At 37.6% G+C, this 25,658-nt stretch overlaps 1 protein-coding gene across 20 annotated transcripts in view; it reads right to left on the bottom strand.

Moving 5' to 3' along the window:
• The window catches only part of DLG2 (discs large MAGUK scaffold protein 2), a gene marked incomplete at both ends in the record, with an annotated part of 2,113,672 nt that overhangs the window by 352,246 nt on the left and 1,735,768 nt on the right, over positions 1-25,658 (bottom strand). For all 20 annotated transcript variants that reach the window (XM_080704556.1, XM_080704554.1, XM_080704555.1 and 17 more), the window contains one exon: positions 4,358-4,460. In XM_080704556.1, the coding sequence (XP_080560682.1) occupies positions 4,358-4,460 (103 nt within the window). The remainder of the gene's footprint in view (positions 1-4,357; positions 4,461-25,658) is intronic.

Below are 25,658 nucleotides of genomic sequence, written 5' to 3'. Positions count from 1 at the left end.
CAATTTATCCAAAATTAAAAATGATAATCTCACATAACAGTTTCATTTGTCTGATACCAAGCTTTTGATGACTTAAAGATAACATTTCAATATTTCTTTTTACTTTCTTTCTTACCAGAGAATATTTTTTTTCTATTTTTTTAGGTGAAACTATCATATATTTATATATTTATTTTTCAGAAAAAAAATCTATCCTAATATGGAATATGGACTCTAGATACCCAAAATGATCTTGAAAAAGAACAAAGCTAGAAGATATATATTTTCTGATTTCAAACCATATAAAGCTACAATAATTGAAATAGTGTAGTACTATTCTAAAGGCAGATATATAAACCATTGGAGTTATATAAAAGCCTAGAGCTAAATTCTTCCCTATATTGTCAAGTTATTTTTGACAAGGTTTCCATGAACATTTGGTGGTGGGAATAATAATCTTTTAACTAAATATTGTTGAAAAATAATGCTTACATGGAAAAGAATAAAATTGGACCCTTACCTAATCCCATATACAAATATTAACTCAAAATAGATAAAAGACCTAAATATAAATCTTAAGACTATAAACTTTTAGGAGAAAATCTAGGTCATAAAACCTCACAACAATGAAATTGGCAGTGATTTCTTGGATATGATTTCAATGGCACAGGCAACAGAAGAGTATACAAACTCCCTACAAAATAAAAAAATATTGTATACCCAAAGACAATGTAAACAGAGTTAAAAGTTACTAATATAATGGGATAAAATATTTCCAAATGCTATATCTGAAGGTATATTAATATTCCAACTAGAAATCCTAAAAATTAACAACAATAAAGGCAAACAATACCATTTAGAGATAGTTAAAAGACTAAAATAATGAATCTCCACAGATAACCAATCTTAGTTGTCTGTTGGATGGAAACTCTTGTTTCTCTGGTTCTGGTGTGTGTTACCTATTTCTTCTTTGTAGTTAATCTCTTTGAGTATTTTCTCTAGTGCTGGTTTTGAAGACATAAATTCCTTCAGTTTCTGTTTGTCATGGAAGCTTCTTATTTTTCCATCTAATTTGATAGAAAGTTTTGCTGGGTAGGAAATTTTTGGCTGGAAGTTGTTTTCTTTCAGAGTTTGGAATATGTTACTCCAAGCCCTTCTGGCTCTCATGACTTGGTTTGGGAAGTCTGGAGTGATTCTAATTGGTTTGCCTCTGAATGTCACTTGGCCCTTTGTTTTTGTTGCCTTTAAGATTCTCTGCTTGGCTTCCACATTGGTCATTTTGACAATTATGTGGCGTGGGGATCCTCTTCTCCGATCCTGTCTAAAGGGAGTTCTATAAGTTTCCTGGACCTGTGTATCAACCTCTTGCTCTGTGTTTGGAAAACTTTCTGCTATTACTTCCTTGAAGAGATTGTTGATCCCTTTGGTTTCACTTTCTTTTCCCGCCTCTATTCCAATTATTCTTAGGTTAGCTCTCTTAAAATGGGCCCATATTTCTTCAAAATCAGATTCCTGCTGTCGGATATTTTTTTCTAGATTAGAAACTATGCATTCATTTTTGGAATGATCATCTTCTAAGAGCAAGATTCTGTTCTCCATGTGGTCTAATCAGTTGTTTGTGCTTTGAATTGAGGCCTTTACTTCATTAATTGCATCCTTTATCTCTTTTTGGCTCTCTCTGAGTTCTTTTTGAAGCACCTCTATTATTTCTACAGTTATTTTCCTGATTTGATCTCTAGAAATCTCTGAATTTCTGTTTTGTCGGGTTCTGATGTTGTGGGGTTGTGAGCATTCATTGCTCCAGTATTATTCCTCTTTCCCATGATTTCGGAAGTTTGTGCCTTCTCTGGGTTCTTCCCTTGGGTCACTATGACTTCACTTAAGGTGTTCTGGATCTCGAGTCAGTAGTATCTCAGACCCCACTACTCCTTTACTGGGTTGTATCACAGAGTCTCCGACCCAGAGAGTCGATAGAGGCTGCTTTAGACTGTGGGGGGTGCCAGGTTGCACGTTCTCCTATGGTGTGATATCTCTGCCACTGCCACCCCCCCACTGGGTCAAGTCCCAGGGAGTACAGTACTGGGATTTCTCCTCTGTGGCCTGCAATTTGACTCACTGTTCTTGAGTACGCAGATGTAGCTGTACTGGACTCGGTGAATTCTCTGCTGCTGCCGCCGGTGGCAATATGGCACCAGTGCTACGCCCTTGGCCGTGAGGCTGGCGTATTTCTTCTTGGTTTTGAGTTCCACTCTGAATCCCTGCGGCGTGTGCTGAGCTCAGCCACTGGGAGCTTTAGATGCTCCCTGCGCGGAGAAATCCCGCCTGGCTGTTCCGCAGTGACTCACCTCGGCTTGCTGTAGCCGTTCAGTGAACTCGCCGCTGCCGCTGGCAGTATGGCGCTGCTGCCGCGTCCTTGGGCGTGAGGCCGGTGTATCTCCTCTGTGGCTCTGGGCTCTGTTCTCTGTCCGCTTTCTCTCTGGAGCCTGGTGATTTTTTTGTTTCTCTGGTGATGGTGTTTTCTGGCTATGAAAGGTGCTGATTTTGTGGTAATGGGATTGGTTGTTAGCGGGGCTCTTAAGCCCCGCTTTTCTCGGTTGCCATCTTCCCGGAAGTCGCCAATTATTTGATTTATAAAACACTTCAAACAGGCCTCTTGATAAAGTTCATTATATTATTGAAGTGAAGTACATTGTTTATAGGAAGCTAAGTTGTAAGGCAGTTCCAGTGGAAAGTTGAGGATTTATATCAATAGAAAAGAACATATTTATTTTTGTATTTATTATAAGCTTTAAAGCTTGAAATCATTATGTTCAGGATTATTTGACAGGACACTTGATCACTATCAAGAGCTCTTAATTGGTACAACTGGTTATACTAATCTTATTAGTCTTCAGAATTATTTGTGAAAACATTTTAAGAAATAGGAAAATAGATATATTTATGCTATGTTTCAGGGGACAGTGAAAAGCACAGTATTTTGAGATAGACAAGAAACAGCTATGAAGAAAATGAGATTACCATGGAAAGTTCTTACTCTATATGATGAATAATTTGGCAATAAATTGGTGTTCACTCAGATACTTTTAGTTTCCATTTTATAATAGATACTTTTGGAGCCATGTTCTCTTACCTGAAAATGAATTCACTAACTTTAGGTAGTTAGAAGGCTTCCCAACAATGTGTGGAAAAAGCATGTCCCACAGGCATTATCAATTTTCAACCATCACAAATCTCTGCCCCAGTTCTCTAGACATCTCTGGCATAGGCCAATAGGACTGAACATTTATAAATTTTTTTGTAAATTTACTTGCAAATTCTAATTTAAAGTCAGGCAAAAATGAAGGTACCATATAAAAAAACACAGAGAAGAAAGTCTTTTCTTTATCCTTGTGTAGAACATGCAATTGGCTACCATTGATGATAAGACCTGAGCTGCCACAGGCAAGACACACACCCAGTCTTCCAAACAACAAACCAATGCAGTAAAGAGTCATTTGAAAAGGTCAAAGGAGGTCCTTGTAGCTATACGACTAGAGTCTCTTCCTTGATTACATCTGGTACTCCCACAATTTAGCTATTTAATACTCTCTCTGCTAGCCATGTAGACCACAAAAAAGTCAATACATTTCAAGACAAAATCCATATTCCTATTCTTTTCTGTACAAGGTACAGCCCACAGTGGTATATTTAGGTATGTTTCATTAGCAAAGGAAAAATCTATACATGAATTTGCTAAGAAATCAATTGCACAATAGGTAACATCCCATTTGTCTCATTACCCACATTCTGATCACAGAAACAGATGTTTAAATAAATGAAAGAGCAGGGTACAGCTAATCCAATTTACGATGTCTCATCAATTTTAGTTGGCTAATACAACTAACAATGCCACCTTACCAAGTTTCAGTTTTTAGAGTGATTTATTTCAAAGCAAGGAATAGTGTAATAACAGAAAAAGGGTTACAAAAGAGCCATCTAAATACGTCACTGTTAATGAGAATTAAGTTAATACCACAAGGAAAGACTGTGATCTGTTTTTCATGGTCTACTTGTATAGATCAAATTTCTCCCCTTAGTTTCTTAAATCTTAACTGTTTTTTCAGTATCCATTGGTGACCAAAATGATAGGAATATAAAGAAAAAATGCTGACATTGGTGCTCATGTATACAAATTCGTATTTTGATACAGGCCTTTGTTTTCCTGGAGGAGTAGAGTAATGAAGTCTCATGTTCTTTAGACATGAATCATTGAGTTTTCACTATAGGTAGTTTTAAGAAACATTGCCGATGGTGGCTATGACCAATACAGATGATCAGAAATGTGGGTACATATTTACAGAGACACATCAGAACATTGCAAAGTTGGGTTCTGACTGACCTTCAGGTTGATATTGTGCTATGATTGTCACCGTCTGTCCTGCTCCCTTTAGCGCAGCAGCTGCCTGCTCATGAGATGCTCCTCGGAGGTCAATGCCATTCACCTGAAAGAGAGAAAAATCAGAAAATTTTAGGTATAATATCTTCATTCTGATAGAAGAAAATAGATCCTCCAAATTCATACGCTATCTAAGATTGTGTCATATCCCTTAAAGCCCTTCATATTCTACTCAGGTATTTATCAGCTTAGCAAGCTTTGTGGCTTTGCCAATTTATAGCAAAGTTATGTTTCTTATAGCAGAGACATGCAATTTCATTTTGTGGTATCTGTGGCATGGTCTGGGATGGAAAAATCTTCATTCCCCTTGCCTACCAGGATTTTATTGCGAGCATTTACTATGCTCCTGTGATTTTCCTACATTTTTGGAGTAAATAAGAGCCTTCAAAATTATAGGAAAAGTAGGATAATAAAGAGAGACACATGTAGTACACATAGACGAGTATGTGCTGACAGATTAATATATTCAGATGAAGTTCTGGGGAGACTATGGAATGAAGATGGCTGGCTGCCAAGTCCCTCTGTTTGGTCAATTGCCTGGTTCTGTCATACCGAGCGTGGTGAGACAGCCCTGAGCCCTGTTCCAAAATAAACTTGACTGCCCCATTTCTCATGCACAATTCCATAATGAATTCTGAAAAAATGAAATAAAGAGTGCCTGGAGTTTATTTTGCTGTTTCTAACTCCCATTTTGTGGGCCCTTACTGAAAGAGAAATGGAACACCTAAAAAACAAGCCCCAGACCCCACCAGGAGAAAAATCATCTTTAAGTCAAATTTAGAAAGAAGCCAAAGTTAAAATCTTTCTTGAATCAATTCAGTCTAAGTCAATACAACATAATTACTAAGTGTTCTGTGTCTGCCCCAGAAGAAGGACTGTGGGTGGGGAACAGAGGAGAAAAAGACAAGCCCCCAGGAAGCTTTTCTGCTGAAAGTGAACATACAGTCAGTCCAGTTTTCTAACCTACACAAAACTAGATTTTAGCAGATGGTATCATAACCATGCTTCCTTTTATATTCAGGGCAGGTTGCTATGACCCATGAAAGAAGAATTAAATGATCATCTTATCTTTATGTAAAATATATCTCATTCAGATGTTTGATCAATCTTCCTTGACTATGTTACTGAGTGGTAGATAGGGGTGGGGGTTATCACTTAATTGTTTCCCCATCAGGCCTGAAACTTCAGTGATTTTCGATTCCAATTTATGGTCCTCTCCTGACTTGGTCAAAATCTCTGATTGCTTTTTGAACTCTCCTTATCTTCCCTTGGCTTTCTGTCCTGGTGTACTCTTTGCTGCAATTATCCATTACATGGTAACACTGAGAAGTCCATTGGATAGACCTGGCTGTGTACCCACCAACTGAGTGATCCCCATCTCCCCTCCTGAACCCCAATTCTCCCTCACCTCAGAGGACAGGATGGTCAGGCTCTTTGGGCCTAAAGCCTCCTTGAACTATAAAACTCCAGGTCTGCCACATGATAGAGGTTGGTCATGTCTAAGACCGTCACAGCTGTTGAGCAGTAAAAAGTGTGACTCTGGGAGCCAGAGAGACAGGAAAGGAGACTTTACCCAGGCCTTTGCCACAGAGAGCTGGGTTACACAAATGTCTCGTGTAATTTCTCCTTTCATCAAATGACTAGGACAAACTTATTGTTAAAAATATAATCAGTGTAAACAAAGTCTATTTCAGAAAGGTATAAAAGGAAATGGTACAGGTAGCCCCACCATCTCCTTAGAAATTCACAAAATGCATGTGCAAGCACATGACTTTATGTCTGTTGCTATCTCTACAGACATATTTTAATATATTATTGTTCTTTTATTAACAAATTCATCATCTCAGTTTTTACATATGTACTACTTGTTTTTGTCTAACTTGTCATTTGACGGTATATGTTGGACATCTTTCATACAAGTTCATACCATCATAGCTTTTTAACAGCAGATTAATATTCCATGTTGTAAATGTTCCAGTATTTTTCCAGCAAACTTCCTAATGATGTATTTAAAATAATCTCCAGTTTTTTGCTACTATGAACTCTTATGAACATCTTTTTAACGGATAAACCCTAACAATGGACTTTTTAGGTCAAATGGCATATGTATCATTTGTTTATTTTAATTTGCTATTGTACATTTAAAAATGATTCGTGACAAATCCTGAAACTGATAACAACAACAACAACAACAACAACAACAACAACAACAACCAGGCCAAAGTCTCATTTACCACGTAACATAACATTAATAAAATATAAAACTAATCCAATCACATTTTGCACTGCTGTAATAAAAATTACAGCCAGTACAAAAAAAGCATACAAACAAAAGGTTTACTTGCTTACTCGTGTGTGTGTGTGTGTGTGTGTGTGTGTGTGTGTGTGTGAGTGATACAGGGAGTTGAACCAAGGAGGGCTTTCCCATTGAGTAACATTCAAGGTCCTTTTAAATTTTTATTTTGAAACAGGATCTTGCTAAGTTGCCCAGACTTTTCTTGAGCTTGTGATTCTCCTGAGCTGACCTTCTGAGTGGCTGGGATTACAGGCAGGTACCACTGTGCCTAGTTCCTGCCTCTTATTACTGTCTTCAAATGTATGGAAGACATACATTTGAATGTATGGCTTCTTGTATATATTACTCATTATTTTATTTTTATTATATATATAAGGTGATTTATAAAATTATTAAAAATTTTATACAAATAAGATAATATTCTACATATTAATTTTTGGGGGGGTTAAACTGGGTATTAAAGCAAGAGGAATTCTATCTACATACCCCAACTCTATTTTATTTTTTACTTTGAAATAGAGTCTCAAAGTTGTTGAGGGCCTCACTAAGTTGCTGAAGCTGAATTTGAACCTGTGATCCTGCTGTCTCAGCCTCCCAATTACTGGGATTACAGGCATGTGCCAAAATGCCTGAATTCTAGTGTTTTAAATCTTGAGTTTTCTCACTTCTTCCTATATCTTAGAGAGTGCTCTAATTAGAATATAGCTACAAATTAATCCTATTATTTTTTGTAGCTATGGAGTGTTCTAGTATTTAATTTAAAAAATTATTTTACATGCATAGTCAGTGACACTTTGGTTCTTCAGTGCTTTGCTATTACAAACAATGATACAATAAATATCATCTCTCAGTAAGTTTCTGAGCAAAGGGAATGAATATAAAATTTCAGTCATCATTGCCAAATTGCCTCAAAAACTGTAGCATTCATCTACACTCTCATAAATAGAGTAACATTTTCTACTTTATTATACTCTTATAGTAACTGAATATGCCTCAGTATTTGACCTTTTCCACTTTGATACACAATCATATTTTTTATTTTGCATTTCTTCAATCATGATGTTGAGTATGTTCTTATATGTCCATTGATTATTTGAATCTTATTTTACTTAAAATGTCTTCTTTTATTTTGCCTATTTTCTTTAATTTGTTCTTTTAAACATTTTTCTGCACATTAACATCATTATTATCTTATATAACTATTGCAAATATTCTTCTTGGCATGTTATTTGTATTTAGCATTATTGATTTTAACTTTTTCCTTATTTCTTGCCACAGAGAATTTAAAATTGTTTGGTATTGTCATATTTATTATTTCCTTTCCTTTTGGCCTTTTTTATATCTTTTTTCTTCAACATATTTAACAAATTTTCCAGTTGTATGATTATAATTTAATTTTTATCCAGTTAATTTTTAACCTACTAGAATATACTTTGATGTAAGAATCAAGTAGTCATTGGTTTTGAATTTTTTATAGAATAAATTTTTTTACCTGTTATAATTAGAGTTATTCTCTGAATTTTTCTCAGCTAATGCCTTAAGAGAAGTAAATAGAAAACTGGGAAGATGCAAAAAACTGGGAGTCTGACAGAATTGAGTTTAAATCACAAATCCACCAGTTATTTTTAGGTAACTTGGGAAAGTCACTCAACTTTTTGGAAACTCAGCTTCCTTACCTATAAAAAGATTATGATTCTATCTATCTATCTATCTATCTATCTATCTATCTATCTATCTATCTATCATCTGGGTTGTTGTATCTATAAACAGGCATTCAGCAGATAGTATCTATTATTGTTTTTTATACTTTTCCAAATAGCTGAGATTGTAAGTGATAGAATAAAATATAACAGAAATTAACCAATACAAAATATAATATTTAAGTCACTTCATTTTCCTGAAGGAACAAAGAATTTCTCATTAGATGAGCTTTAGAAACACCTCTGTCCAGCACTGACCCATTATAGTTTGGGCCAGCCCAACTCATTCAGAGTTAGCACCTGCCCAGGGCTCATTTGACCCAGTGCTGGGTTCTTTCTACAACAGATGTTCCTTAGTCTGTGCATTTGTTTCTTCTCCATTAGACCAGTAATAATCAAATCGTGTTCATCTTGGGCCTAATTCTGCATGAGTGTCTCTGTACTTGTTGAGTTTTGTTGCTGCTGTTTTCCTGAACAGCATCACACTGGCCTCACCCCTGCTAAGTTTCCCCCTAGTTTCAGCAACTCCCCAAGACTTCCAAATGTTTTGAGGTCACTTTAATTCTTATTTTCATCTTTAAGATTTGAGTTTATATCAGTAAATTTTACTCAAATAATATTTTATTTATTTTTATTGGTGCATTGTAATCATATATCACATTGGAATACAAGACTTGAGAGGATATACAAGCACACATCATCTAATTAGCCCTCATTCAGTCCCCATCCCATTCCCTCCCCCTCCCTCGATCCCATGCTTGTTTGGTGATTAACTTTGATACATATGTTTATGTACCTCCTGCTTTTTAAAGAGGCTCCATCCTCCCCTATTCCATACCCTCTGATTGGTCACCTTAATTGCTTCACTATAGGGCCCTTTCTATAGCTTGACCACTTCCTGTTGCCCCTTTCCTCCTAGTTACTGCTGATTAGGGGAAGCATCTGGTTTTTATTTTCTGTGATATTTCTCTGTGCATGCCACGTTGAAAATACTGATCCCACTCTTCATGGCCCCAGTTGTAGCCTGGCTACCAGGTGGACTGATCCAGACCTCGCTGGCTCAAACAGCGGCCTTGCCTCATGGGAGGCCCCGATTCTGGTCTCGCTGGCCCTGACACTGGCCTAACCCCTAAGATGGCTCTGATCCCGGCCTCGGAGGCCCCAGCACCGGCCTTGCCTCATGGCAGGCTCCAATCCCGGCCATGCTGGCCCTGGCACCAGCCTGACCCCTCATCAGGCTTCAAATAATATTTTAGAGGTATTTAGTTTACATCATTAATATGACATTTAAAATTTGCCAAGTATGACACAGCCTCATATACTTATTATGATTTTTACTTCCATTTTAATTTTCTCTTCTGAATGCATAGATTTTCAAAGTTCTTCTTCTCCCTCCTCCTTCTTCTCTTCCTTTTCCTTCTCTCCTTCTCTCTTTCTCTCTCTCTCCCCCTCCCTTCCTCCTTCCCTACTGGGGATTGAAATTAGAGGAACTTTTTCAATTTGTTTTTTTATTTTTAAACAAGGTCTCACTGGGTTGCTGAGACTCTAGGTTTCTGAGGCTAGTCTCAAACTTGTGATTCTCCTGTCTCAGCCTCTAAAGTACTGGGATTACAGGCATGCACCACCATGCCTGGCCAGTGTTCTCTTCTGTTCAAGATTAATTCTCTTGTTGAACTATTTCCATTCTTCTTGAGGATTGAGTGTCATTAATTATCATCCAGATTAATAATAACCATCATGTTAACATTATTAGGTATAGATATAGAATATATTTACACATTATCTCATTTAATCCTCAGAGGGATGGGATTGTTTTTCCCATTTTTCAGATAAGAAAATTAAACGGAGAGTGACTAATTTAGTTAAGATTATACAGTAGAAAAAGAATAAGAATTTAAAACAGCTTAACCAAACCTCCTGTGCTCTGAACTTCCCCAGTGCCCTTCCTTTCCTTTCCTGAGGGTCTGTGCCTAGAAGAGATCAGTTCTGAAACTTGCCTTTCAAGGATATCACTCCCTGCTGACAGCAGAGGACTTGGTAGGGCATACTGGTCTGCTTCGCAGTTTCTCCTTAAGAAATCTAGCTCAGACATGTGGCCCATCTTATAATAACTAGATCTTGTAGTGTTGAGGCAAAAAAAAAAAAAAAAAAGCTTTGCACAGGCTAGAAAAACTCCATCTACTTTTGATTGTCATTCAATGACAGCAACATTTAAATTCCATTTGTTATAACCTTCTTTTCATAACCATTGGTTATAATAGAGATTTTAAACTTTACTTGTTGCAGGTTTATTGATTTTGGATGCCAATGTGAAGATGAATGGTTGGACCTGTGTCCAAAATCAATTTTTGATTTTAAAAGATAAGCATTACAAGTACCACTGCAACCACTAGGGACCCTGATTTGGGACTTCAAGGGTTTCCTGAACCCTTGAATAAATGACTCCATTCTCTAGAAATTATATATTTATTTCTTGGTATTATACAATGGATGTTATAAGAATCTGACAATTTCAGAAATGGAGAGGGGGCTCCTGTGATCATTTTTACTCTAATATATATCTTTAGGCTGATTCTACCACATTATTTTTCTACTATTATTATCCACCTGTTGGGTTTTTTTTCTTTCTCTTTTCCAGCCATTTTCACATCTTTAAACCTGCCATTCTCCCTGCCTAAAATAAAACTTCTCTCCCCTTTCTCACCTAAAAAACCTCTGGTTTTTAAAGATTCAGTTTGAGGTGACTTGTGGCATGGGCATACTTATGAGCTCCTTACAGGCAGAAGTTCATCTTTCTAAAACTTAGGTCCATGGTCTGGTGCCTGGCAGGGTGTAGGTGTCAAATAACCAAAGAGGAGAGTGTGTAAGTCCATGAGCCTGTGAATAATATGTGCTCGCTACATTATCCCAGGCAAATGGTTGTCTACCCTCTATGGGACACTGGCCTACAAAGCTAATGTATGACATAGTTAGAAACTAAACCAGGCAGTCTGGTTTAAGGGTCTGTACTCCTATCCCTGACATCATCCTGCTCCTCAAGAAGATGGTGACACAAAGCCTGATAAGGTAACTTGGTGAGTTTGAAGTTTATCTTGACTGCAATGGGAAGCCTCTTTTTAGTTTAATCTTGAGAAAAATTAATTTACCAATATTCCTGTGCCCCAGAGAATATAGTGGATATGCAGAAAGTATGTGCCTAGCACAAATTGTAATAGGCAAATTATGGAACCAACCCAGATCCCCATTAACAGATGAATGGATTACAAAATTATGGGGAATACACACAGTGGAATTCTATTCAGCTATAAAGAAGAACAAAATTATGTCATTTATAAGAAGATGGAAAGTCCTGGAGAGCATTATGTTAAGTGAGATTAGCCAAGCACAGAAAGAGAAGGGACATATCTTTCCTCTAATATGCCTAAACTAGGGAGCATAGGGGATACCAGAGGGACTCCAGATAATGGAAGGGAAATCTCAGCAAAGTTTGAATGGAAAGGTAGGAAAAGAGAAAGGCTGAACTTGATTAATGAGGGTCTACATCCAAATATGTGTAAAAGTATGAATATAGCATGGTTACCCTGGACAATCATTGGTGGGAGGTAGGGAAGGGAAAATGGGGGTGGGGAGGAGAGGGCACCAAGTACAGTTTAGATGTATACCATTTATTTTCAATAAAAATATGTATAAAAAAAAGAAAGTATCTGCCAGAGCAGGTACTGCCAGCCCTGCTCTGAGTCTCTGAGGTTGGACTGACCCACCCTTGCGGATATGTGTTCTAAAGCAGTAGAAATGCCCCGTGGCTACTGCTCAGTGGGGGGCAATGACTGTAGGCTCATGTCACCTGCCAGCTATGAAAGTGGTGTCACAGAATACTGAGTTTAGACTTGAAAGGTCAGGATTCAAATCTTGGTCCTTTCATTTTTCAGCTCTATGACCTTGGAACCTTAGTTTCCTTAGATGCTCCAGAAGATACTATGTCCCTGAGATGATTATAGATAATGAAAATAATGTGCTAAACATCACACTTGGCAAATGGTTGGTGCTCAATAAACAGCTACTATTTGCAATATACCATATTTATTTATTTTTTATTTTGGTACTGGAGGTTGAATCCAGAGGCATGATGCCTCCAAGTTATACCCCCAGCCAGATTTTTATTTATTTGGAAACAGGGTCTCACTAAGTTGTGGAGGGCCTCACTAAGTTACTGAAGCTGGCTTCAGATCTGTGATCCTCCTGTCTCAGCCTCCCAAGTACTGGGATTACAAGAATGTGTCATCATGCCCAGTTTGTAGTATATTCATGATTTGTGAGAATACAGCTTTAAAATGGCTCTTATCAACAGTAACAAAGCCAAACAATAGATTGGGGAGGAGGAGATTATCCTGAAATAAACATAGCTAAGAGCTATGAATTTAACTGAATTATTAATTGTGAAAAAATATAAAAGGTTGACCCAGTGGGAAAGGGCTAGCTAATTGGCACCAGATTTTAATTAAAATCAGTCAGGAACAGAACACAGGGGACTGTTTCCAGAAAATTATTTCATAGTTGGGGGTCTAAGTAGAATATACCGGGGGGGGGGCAGAAAGAAAGAAACTGGGGCAGAATCCAAACTATTCCTACTTTCTGCAAAGAAAATATAGATTGTAAGGTGAGTAGACACCTTACCAGTGTATTGAGTAAACACAGAAGAGAGCAAGAAGTTTATTTCATTTTCCTGAAGGAATGCAATGCAGTGAAGTAGAAATTTGCTAACTCTGCCACTAACTTACACCAGCCAACCAATGAGCCACTTCGGAAAGCAAAGATGCTGGTTTTCATCAAATCTAGGGACCTCTGAGGCTGTGAATACATTAATTTCCCTGGCTTAAAAATAACATCTCCATAGTATGCTGTGGCTAGTAACTGTTTTCCCACCTCACACTTCTTACTGAACAAGGTGAGACATAAACACATATAATAAAAAAATTGACATGTATTAAGTGGTCCTTATCACATATTTGTGAAGCAAGGAAACTATAAATATCCCACTTTTGCCTGGATCGTCAACAGTCTGGGGCAGCTGGCATTGAGCATGGAGAGGAGGCAGGAGACATGGTGACAGCAGGAGTGGTCCTTAAATATTAGGACAAGAAGTTCTGTCAGTAAGTGTCATGGAAGGGGTTTTCCAGAAGCATTTAATGTGTTTTACCCTGATTTGGGAAAAGACTATCCCTGGCAATGGTAAAAAGTTGAAGTTGAAGAAAAAATGATCAAAAGTAGATGGGAGACCATTGCAATATTACAAATGAGAAAAGAGAAGGCTGGAATTAGATTATACAGATAACTCAAGAAACTCAGCACTAAGAAAACAAATAACCCAATAAAAAATGGGCAAGTGAACTAAATAGATACTTCACAAAGGAAGAAATTCAAATGGGCAATAGATACATGCAAAAATGCTTAACATCATTACAATCAGAGAGATGCAAATCAAAACTATTCTGAGATTTCACCTAACTCCAACTAGAATGGCAATCATTTAAAACACAAACAACAACAAATTGCTGGTGAGGATGTGGAGAAGTGGGAATTCTAACACATTGTTGGTAGGACTGCAAATTAGTATAACCATTTTAGAAAACAGTATAGAGGATCTTCAGAAGAATGGGAATGAACTTACCATATGATCTAGCACTGAGTAGATCGACTTCTGGTTAGCTACCCCAAAGAAAGGAAACCAAACTACCAAACTAATGCATATGTATCTATGTTCATAGCTGCACAATTCACCATTTCTAAACTATGGAACCAGCCAAGATGTTTATCAATAGATGGATTACAAAACTATGGGATATGTACATAATGGAATTTTACTCAGCCATAAAGAAAAACACAATTACATCATTTACAAGGAAATGGATGGAACTGGAGGACATTATGCTAAGTGAGATTAGTCAGTCACAAAAAATAAGAAATCAGATGTTCTCCCTAATATGTAGAAGCTAGGGAGAAAATGGGTCATAGGAGGAACTCTAGATGAAGAAATTCTATAGATGAGCAAATAAGGTGACCTGAGGGGATGTGAAGGGGGAAGAGGGAAATTCTCTAATGCACATGATGTACATTGACAAACATATCAATGTCAGTCACTAAGCCAAACGTCAGAAGGAAGAAGGGGGAGGGAATGGGATGGGAACTGGGTAAGGACTAATTGGGTGATGTGTGCATGTATGTCTCCACCATCTTGCATTCCATTAAGATATATGAATACAATGCACCAATAAAAAAGTAAAAAAAAAAAAAGAAAACTGGGGATGAAATTGAGGTGGGAGATGGGGTACAGTAGTGAAAAGAGGGAGGTTCTACAGAGATTTTCTCAAATACTTTTGGAAAGAACCAAATAAGGGCTTAAGTAATATCTATAGTGTTGACTAGATTAGAAATGGGAGGTGACCAAGGTTTCAAAGCTTTCAAGATGATTGTCAGTGTGATGTTACCATTAATCACGATGAGAACATAGGACAAAAAGTGAGTTTGGATGAGAGAATGCTCATCCTCCTCATTTTAGACATGTTTGAGATTGCTGTGTCTGTTGGACATAAATAGTTTTATAAGAAGTTGAAATGTATCTGTTGGGAGATAAGAGGAGTAGTCAGTGTTAATAATCCTTTTAGTTTTTATATTTCTAAGGTCAGTATACTGGTTAGATCGGACCCAGATATAGAAGAGAATTTCTTTCTAGAATAGGTTAGTGAGAATACCTTACAGAGTTGCACAATGTTAGATTCGTTAATAAACATGTAACACTTAGAACAGGACTTGGTGTATGGGAAGGGTATATAATTATCCGGTACTATTATTATTATTACTGTGTGTAGTACTAGGAATTGAACACAGGAGCATTTTATCTCCTTGCTGCACCCTCAGCCCTTTATTTTTTGTTTTCAAATAAAATCTCATTAGGTTGCTGAGAGTCTTGCTGAATTGCTGAGACTGGTCTTGTACCTATGATCCTCTTGTCTCAGTCTCCTAAGTACTAAGATTCCAGGCATGTGCCACCATGCTAAGCTTCACCAGCTACTATAATTCCTCTCTTAACATACACAAAGGAAGATAATGACCTGGGTTAGTAAAAATTTTTTTTGTGTGTGTGGTACTAGGGATGAGCCCAAGGGGCATTCTAACTCTGAGCTATACCCCCAGCCCTAATTTTTATTCTTTACTTTGAAACAAGGTCTCACTGAGTTGTGAAGGGCCTCATTAAATAGTAGCTGAGGCTGTTCTTGAACTGCAATCTTCCTGTCTCAGCACCTCAAATGCTGGGATTACAAACATGCTCCACCACGCCCAACATAAAATTATTTCAGTAAATTCTCATTGGACCAAGAAAAGTACTAGAGTTGTTAGCACTGAAACAAAAAGCATAGTGCTCTAAAAATCTCAAGATGGGATGGAGCTCCAATCCCATCCTGCTGCTAGCTTATTAGACTTTAGTAAGTCCCTTTATTTCTCTGGCCCTCAGTTTCTTCATTAGAGAGAGAATTTCATGCTAAATTCCTGAGATTCCATCTAGTACTTAATAAACAAATATATTCTATGCACAATATGTATTTTGTTGACAACTTGAGAAAAATAGTCCATTCATCATTAAACTTTTTAAATGCCCTCCAGCATGTTTCAGAGTGAATAAAATATAAATTGTATTTGAAGTGGAAATTTCTAATGAGGTTCCCTTTTCCTGGAGGCTGCTGCACATGGTGGAGAGTGATAACACTTCTGACAGCTGCATGAGAGTGCAGGACTCGCATCCTCCTGGCACACAGGGAAGATGAAAAATGAAAAATGGATGTTGATATTTATGTATCTTAGAAGTTGAACACTAGCATCTTCTTTCAATTTGGCTTCTGATGCAAAAATGGGCATATATTTTATTAAAATGTTTAAATATTTTGGCCTGCCAAGGATGTTTGTGGAGGGCTGATCACTTTGAAGTCTATAACTGAATATAATAAAAAATAATGTTTCTATCCAGACCTAGCTTATGATAGGTCAAGGTACATACATTTCAAATAGGTATATCATGATAATATGCAAGCAAAACTAGTTGGAGTACTGTAAATTATTGTGTAGATACAAGACCATACTAATATCTCCAGTTCTGAGCTTTCGCTTAACTCTAAACTTATTAATTCATCTTCTTACTTGACATTTCCATTTGAGTGGCTAAGATCTTTAAAATTCATCATGCCTCACATCAAACTTAATCTTCTCTTAAGCCTGTGGCACCAACAAAGTATAAAAATAAAATCAATTTTAATGGGAAAGATAAAACTGTCTCCAGAGACATATCTGTCACACAGTCCATTCCTGAAGCATCTGAAAGGCTTGAGTACTAAGGAGGTTCTAGTAGAATTATCTTGGTCAAAATCCATTAATGCAAAACTCAAGCTCTGGCTACTGTGTATAGGACTCATCAGATGTTTGCTTAATCATAATGCCCCAAAATAATGGTATTCTTTTGTCTTGGGGCTTATGTGTATCTTGGTATCTGACTGTCGCCCATTATAATGCCAATATTCTTCTTATAATTCCTCACCTAAAAATAAGGTCATCATGTTGCCATTTCAAAACCCCAGGAAAGCTGGGCATGGTGGCACACGCTTGTAATCTTAGCATTTAGGAGGCTGAGACAGGAGGATCGTGGTTCGTGAACAGCCTCGGCTACTTAGTGAGAACCTTTGCAACTCTGTGAGACCCTGTTTCAAAATAAAGAATAAAAAAAAAATAGGGCCGGGGGTGTAGCTCGGAGGTAGAATGCTGCTGGATTCCATTCCCAGTACAATAATAAATAAATAAATGAATAAATACTCCAGGAAACAGGTTTTCTGAGTTCAGGCAGTTCAGGCAAACTATATAAAAAACTCTTAAATCCTCTCTTTCCACATCAAGAGGAAAAGATCTACAGAAACACAGCTGCTGGAACCTAAATTGTATTAACTACTATTGCTGAGAAATGATACCTATCAATGTATCTTCCCTTCACAGTATCTTATGCTTTTGTTCTTTCTAATTTATTACCCTAGCCCTAAGCATTGATCTGGACTATTGTAACAAATCTCCTTTCCTAATTATTTTGAAAAATTTCAAGTTATAAAAAACTTGAAGAACATGGGAATTGGGGAAGGGCTAAATAAGTGATGTGTGCATGTATGCCTCTACCATCTTGTATCCCATAAAGATGTATGACTACAATGCACTAATAAAAAATGTAAAAAAAAAAAAACCCAAAACTTGAAGAGTAGTATAATGAAAACTCATAAAATTTTCCTTAGGATTCAATAGGTCCCAACATATCAGCACATTTATTCTCTCTCCCTCAATCACTCCTTTCTTTTCTACCTACTTGTTTTCTACCTATTGGTGGTGCACACTTGTGATCCCCGCGCTTGGGAGGCGGAGACAGGAGGATCATGCAGGTTCGAAGCCAGCCATGCTGGCTTAAGAGACCCTGTTTCCAAATAAAATATAAAATAGGTCTGGGAGTGTAACCCAGAGGTAGAATGCCCCTGGGTTCCATCCCCAGTACCACCAAAAACAAAAACAAAAACAAAAACAAAAAAACCAGAAAAGTGCACATGTGTGTTCCACTCATGTTTTTTCTGAATCAGTTGATTATGTCACAGAGATCATGGCATTTTCAACATGTCAGCAAGAAATCTCCTTAATGTAAAAGAATTTCTTATATAATCACAATGCCATCGTATGCCAAAGAAAACCAACAAAACTAAAAATAATTCTATGCCATTCAATCTACTATAGTCTTTCAAACTTCCTCACTTGTCCTCTACAAATGTGTCTTTTTTAGGATTTGATCAAGATTTAATTATTAATCAACTAATTTTTGTGATACTAGGGATTGAACCCGGGGTGCTGTACCACTGAACTACATCTCCAGCCCTTTTTACTTTTTATTTTGAGACAGGTATCACTAAGTTGCCAATGCTGGCCTGGAACTTGTGATCCTTCTATCTCAACCACCTAAGTCATTGGGATTGCCTGACATGATCAAGATTTACATATGGTATTTGTTATTATGAATCTCTATTATTTATTTGAAATACTATATTCTTTTTTCTTTAATGATAATGACTTTTTTCTTTTTAAGATTTCAGGCCAAGCTGGGTGTGGTAGCACATGCCTATCATCCCAGTGCTTGGGAGGCTGAAACAAGATAGCAGATTAAAAGCTATTTTATATATATATATATATATGATATTATTATAATATATTATGTATATAAATATATTTATATATTATATGTTTATATATTTATATATTATATATATTTATATATATTATATATATTTATATATTATATATATTTATATATATTATATATATTTATATATTATATATATTTATATATATATATAAACTGTTTTTTTTTGTGGGTCTGGAGATGGAACCCAGGGGCATTTGACCTCTGAGCTACAGCCTCTGCCCTATTTTTTATTCTTTATTTTGAAACCGGGTCTCACTGAGTTGCAGAGGGCCTCACTAAGTAGCTGAGGCTGTCTGAAAACCGCAATCCTCTGGTCTCAGCCTCCCGAATGCTGGGATTACAAGCGTGCACCACTATGCCCGGCTTTATATATTTATATTTTTAAGACCATAGACTTCTTTGACATGGGAGAACATTAGGGTGCTTTTAATCAATATGGATCTCTTCCTCCCCGTTCAAACTTATAAAAAAGACTTTAGGCCAGATGCTTACAGACAATCCACATTCTGGATTTGTCTGTTTCTTTTTTTCCTGATCAGAAGGAGGTCAAACATTTTTAACAAAATCTGAGTAATGTTCCATACCTGCTACTCTAGATAGTAGGAGGCCTAGAATGTGAGTTGGTCTCATTGTTGGTGGTGTGCTATGGCATGATTTTCTAAAAACATATCAATATTTTTTTCTAATAAACCTTTACCCCAATTTTTTAAAGCATCTATTGAATATGTTTACCTGAAACAGGGATTTTAGTGAAGTTTAGGAAATAGTGATTTTATAAATTTGTTTCTCTTCAAATCATTAGATGATGTTCTGTGCAGAGGGCTTCTTTATTCCTCTCTCTTGCTCTGTCTCTCATTATGGACCCATGCTTTTTGATTTACCATGATATTATTATCTATACTTCTAATCAATCTGCTGCCCTTTCTTCTGATATGCCTCTCTCCTTCCATCCCTACCTTTCTGTCTCCCTTCCTTGACCCACATCTTGCATGCTGTAGCCATCCTGCTTCTTGGTGAATGCTGCCCCTCACATCTTACAGGACACAGGTGCTCCTGTTCTTCTGTGTTCCTCCCTGGTTGCAGGTTGTGTGCAAGCTTCTTATCCTTGTATTTAAGGCAGTCCAGGAGGTGACTTTTACCACATCCTTCTCTAGTTTCTTAAGACCATAGACTTCGTTGACATGGGAGAGCATTAGGGGTGATCTTGTCCAATTCCCCCTGCTGTGGGTGGGGCCACTTAGGCCCTGGAATGAAACTGCTTGCTGGCATCACCTGCTGTGTTTGATGGGAATGTGGTGAGTGCCTTATGTATACATCTCCTCCTTCTAAGAAAAACGTTGCTGTAGCCAGAAGCTATACACATCCCTGTCCCCATGTTACTCCCTATGGGTCTCTTTCTCCCCTGTTCTGCTGCCTGTTTCCCAGGATTACCTGATGTTTTCTACATGCAGGAACGTGTTCTAATGTCACCGTGATGGTCTGTGCCACTCTCCTGGCGTCAGCTCATAAGACAGCAACATTACATAAATCTTTGTCCTCCTTTAGTACTTCATTGTCATTTTTTCACAGTAAGAAGTAAGGTAAGCACATTTTAAGTAACTAAAACAATATAAAAATAGGAAGAAACTATGAAGATCTTCCTACCTTAAACTTTAGGTAATCACCAAGAATAACTAGAACATATGACTTCCATACATTTTTCTCTATACATATATACATTTATCCATCTATGTTCCTAATATCTAGTAGATACTTGACACACATGAGCCTATATATAAATATATATTTAAAACCATATATTTAACTCAATATGTTGTTATGGTTTTTAAATAGATCATACTGCCAATAGTCTTTTGTGATTTGCTTTCTTTGTCTATTTAATTTCACTTTTATGAATACATGTCATCAACTAGACTGAAAGCCTCATGATACCACCCCAGGTATTGTTTTAGTCTTCTTGCATTCCCAGGATGTGGTACAAATTGCCTTCCTTATCAATTATTACTGAAGGTGGCCACAATAACAGGTGTCTAGTGAATCTCTCCCTAGACTCTGAAGTAGCATTAAGCATCACAGACTTTGGTTCCTCTAAAGAAGTATTATTAACCAGCTCACTCATAACTTGGTGGCCAATTCCAATATCTAAGAGTGAAAAGATGGCAAACTAGAAAAGAAGTGAGGTGAGGAGTACTAACGAAGGAAATATGGAAGAAGGCGTAGAGACATGTAAGAATAGGGTTTCCTCTGCTGGAGCTGCCAACTTGGATGTACTGTCTTCTGGAAAGTGTTCGGTGAATCACACAACCTGTGGCCCTAATTGTAAAGGTCAGTGATTTTATAAAAAGTTTTTGGACATTGGGAGAACCAGACGAAGCAATAGAGTTAGTTCAAAACTCCTTGGAAAAGGCAAACCTCCATAAAAATCAAGAGTAAGAAAGAATGAATATCCTCTGGGATTACTTCTTTATTACTTTCTCTGTTCTGTTCTCTAAGCATAAATCAGACTTCATAAAGTAGCCAAGGTTGTGCTCAGTGTTTTGCCATCAGTCCCCAGTGGACATTGTAAAGCATCAGAAAAAATTTCCATTTACACAGACAGGGAAGTATTTTCAGTCACTTAAATCATTTCTAATTCCTAAGCAATTCCCTCCTTCTAGGCCTCCCAATTTAGTGCGCAGACTGCTGCTCCCTACAGAAAACGATTCCCTGGCAAAGTTTGGGTTTCCATGGTTAGTTGTTGGAGCTCTGGATGTGATCAGAGCTGCAAAGCCACAATCCCCAAATTAAAGAACAACATCAAGAGATCAGGATCCCTGCTATGGTTCAGTTTCTGGCACAAAATGAATGCTCAGCAAATAAGGGGGAGAAGAAAAGAAGAGAATCAGGAGACTACAGAAGGAGAAGGAAAGCAAGAGGAAAGGTACCAAGAGAAGGCTTTCCTCAAACTGTCTGTAACCAGAAATTTGAGCAAGACCATATTGTGCTTGTTATTGCTAATAACTCCAAAGCTGACTTTACTAAGGTCAACTCTGAAAATGTGGAACTGAGGCACAGAGAGGTCAAATACTTCTAAACTAACAGCGAGGATGAGGGCTCCAGCATAATGCACAGACTGTCCCTTCTCAAGCAGTGTGGCCCTCTTCTCTGATAATACCTACTGCTTCTAGCTGCAGGTCTGCAGGTGACATTCTTGTCTGACAGCCACCAGTGCTGCACTGTGCTGCTGAGCTAACTCCTCACTCCACATACTCCCCATCCCCATCATATCAAAAAAGACTGCCTGTCCATGGCTGCAGGCTCCTGCCAGTGCCTGTCATCACTGTGGGTCACCTTGCCTTTCCATCTCCATAAAAGACCCCTCCAGGCATGCTGCAGTTGGGTTTCTGAGGGCTTCTGCCTTCAGGTCCAGTGGGTCAGTAGAAGGGCCAGCTCCCCTCAACATCTCTGCCACTTTGGTCATAAAAGAGAGCACAACGGTCCCCCAGAGCATCTTCATCAATGTCAAACTCTTTTAATATTCCTATGATGAAGCTCAGCACCTTCTCACCAGGCTCCCTCCTTGAACTGCACTTCATTCTATGCAGGGGCAATTCTGCGAAATCCTGGCTGTGGGCTCTGCCACATCTTGTGAGACCTAGGAGTACAGGGCAGTGGTGCTGGAGGCTGTCTGAAACCGCTGACCTGGCACTCTCAAGCTCCATCTACAGCGTTAATATTTGCTAGGAACAGAATAAAGAATACCTGACTAGCCCTTGTTATTGGTACTGAGAGTTCCACAGAATCCAGACATGTAATTCTGGATTCTTTAAAAAATCATCATCCTCTATCTTTTCTTTCTTCCATTTAGCACTGCATGCAGTTTTCTAGTGCATTGTTTTAATTTTTTGTTTTTTTGTTTCTTGGTTTTATTTGCAAATACCTACTACTACCTGCAAAAGTTACCATAAACACTTCCTGGCAAAAGTGAGGTCCCTTCACTTCCAAACATCGTTTTCCTGTTCCCGCTCCATTCCGTGTCTCTTCCTTTTCCCACTTTAAGGTCTCACCCTGGTGATCTGCTCCGGCGCGCGTTCGTTCGTTCTCTCTCTCTCTCTCTCTCTCTCTCTCTCTCTCTCTCTCTCTCTCTCTTTCTCTTCTCTCTCTCTCTCTCTCTCTCTCTCTCTCTCTCTCTCTCTCTCTCTCTCTCTCCATCTGTGAGTACAATCCCTTAGCTTGCCTGCTTGCTTCCCTTTTTCTTACCTTTCCTCTGCCCCGCTGAGCTCTCCCTGCCCTCCTCCTGCTGTGCTGAGTTCTCTGGCTCTCCTCCTGCTCCCTCCCCCTGACTAATCTGCCTCCAGTATCTTTCTGCATCCTCTTTTCTTTTTTCTAGTTGATTCCTCCTGCTTTGTTAGAAGGACAGCCTATGGCCACCTGGGTTTACCATTTAATTTCTGGGATGTATCGTCCATTTGAGTGAGGTCTAAACTGGACTTCTTACAAGAACTTCATAATTAAGCTAATAAAAAACTTTTCTAATTCCTTACGGGTACAATGAAAATATCAGGTTAGCTATCAAATGCAGGCAGGCCAGAGGAGCCTGCTCCTGAAAAATTAAAGTAGCAAAATTATCTGTGCTTGCATTTTGCATTGCTATCTTAGGCTGTCATGTTTATAATTAATGTTCTATGACTCTAAGTTAAAGATAAGCCTTAAGTTAAGGTTTTTTTTTTTTTTTTTACAAAGCTTTGGGAAAAGCTCCATAGGACTTATAGGGCCCCAGAGCTGCTTTAAAACATATTTTTAAAAGTCCATTTCTTCCTGCTTAATATTGGGACCTGCTGCATATCAAAGAACCAACTGAATATTCAACCTCCTGCTTCATAACATCATTCAAAGCTGAAGGTTCCAGAATCCAGATTTGCCTCCCATTTCTCCTATCCCTTGCCTACCACTAGCTCTACTTCAGGGTTTGAGGCATGTGCATTGCTCAAAGTTTATATGGTCGCAATTGTGACTTCAATTTCTTACCCATTCTTTGCTAACATTACCTTCCCTCTTAAAAACGTTAACACATCATTGTGTTGTTAGGAATTTTCTATGGATTTCAGATGCAAAATACAGGTAGAACTGGAGAGCATTATGTTAAGTGAGACTAGCCAAGCACAGAAAGAGAAGAGACATATGTTTTCTTTAATATATTTAAGCTAGGGAGTATTAGGGATACCAGAGGGATTCCAGATAATAGAAGGAAAACCTCAGCAAAGACAGGAAAGAAGGGTAGGGGAGGAAGAAGGCTGAGGTTCATTAATGGAAAAGCTAAATGCGACTATGTGTATACATGTGAATATATCGTTGTTAACCTGGACACTCAGTATCTGGAGGGAGGGAAATGGGGAGGTCGAGGGGGAGCACCAAGTACTGTGTGAATATATGCCAGTGTCAACATGATCCACATTATAATGTGAGACTATAGTGCATCAATAAAAAAGAGAACCACAAAATACAGGTAGAATAAATAGGGGAAAAGTCACATTTGTGGGCATGTGAAAACCATGAATACTAAATTAAATGACAGATGATTATGCATGTATATGTCTCATTTGCAGGGAATATATTATTTCTAAATATTGCTTGTCTTTAAAGTCAGCTACCATGAAAAAGTGAGAAAAACCAGAAATAAGGACAAGAGTGGCTTTTTGATGAAAGACTAATAAAGTAAATATTCATAAAAGCATGGATCATTTACCAAGAAAAATGCATACTTTACATTGTATTTTCCATAAACACGTGTGTAAAAGTATCTGTCACAAGTATTCGCTTTTTTCCCCCTTTATGCTGGCTTGAGAGTATCCGACCGTGCACAAATCTTTCCAAAACACTAATTCACTTGAGAGTTAATGAATAGGAGGGATTTTCAAAGCAAAATCCTGTCTCTGGCTTTCTGAAACCTACAAATTTCTGGTTAATGTTGATCTCTGTCAAATGCTATGTGCAATAACATCAGCAACTATTTCTCTCAAGAAAGTAAATGATGCTGCAATTTTCATATATGTGCATATGTATGTTCACTTATACATACACATATATATCCTATGTCTAAAATAAAATAATTTAGGATGATATACTATTTCATATTAGCCTTTTATGTCCTGAAAGGTGGTAAAATTTAGGAATAACTATTTTCAAGGATGCTCAGTGGTTTTTAGCTAGAGACTCTGTGACGTAGTTCTTTCATTTATGAAACAACCAAGAAATATTGTGCAAGGGGCTCTCTGATGAATTTCCATTTTAATTCTATCACATGATATGATTTATAAATACTCAAATCATATTTACTATAAGATGTTTGATTCTGTGAAGACTTGTGTACCTATTCTGCCTTCTTCAATTATAAAAATTATTTATTCAATCATTCATTCTAGAAGCATTTACTTGGGATTTACTACATGTCAGGTCCTGCGCCATGTCACAAGGATGAACATATTTAAGGCATAGTCTCTGTTCTTGAGGAGCTTATGGCCAATAAAAAGATTTCCTATAGCCGGGCGTGGTGGCGCACGCTTTTAATCCCCGCGCTTGGGAGGTGGAGACAGGAGGATCGTGCAGGTTTGAAGCCAGCCCCGCTGGCTTAAGAGACCCTGTTTCCAAATAAAAATATAAAAATAGGTCTGGGAGTATAGCCCGGAGATAGAAGGGCTTTCAGGAACCCCAGTACCACCAAAAAAAAAAAAAAAATTTTACCTCAAAAAAAAAAAAGATTTTATCTCAAAGACTGTAATTATAGAATATGAAAATTTTTGTAATTGTAATTGTAGAAAACAAAGCTTTTATGCAAAAACTCAATCACTTTGTTATACCAAGTGCTGATGATTACTGGTATTGAATTTCAGAAAATTGGCTTATCTTTTTTCTTTTTATTTTCTTTTTAGTCAACAGGCAGTAAAATAGCAAGAAAGGCGCATAATTTTTTTTCTTGAAAACTTATGTTTGTAATTTTAA

This window comes from Muscardinus avellanarius (assembly GCF_963383645.1).
Source record: "Muscardinus avellanarius genome assembly, chromosome: 1".
Taxonomy (NCBI): domain Eukaryota; kingdom Metazoa; phylum Chordata; class Mammalia; order Rodentia; family Gliridae; genus Muscardinus; species Muscardinus avellanarius.
Note: the sequence above shows the minus strand (reverse complement) of the source record. Positions and strands in the feature narration are given on the sequence as shown.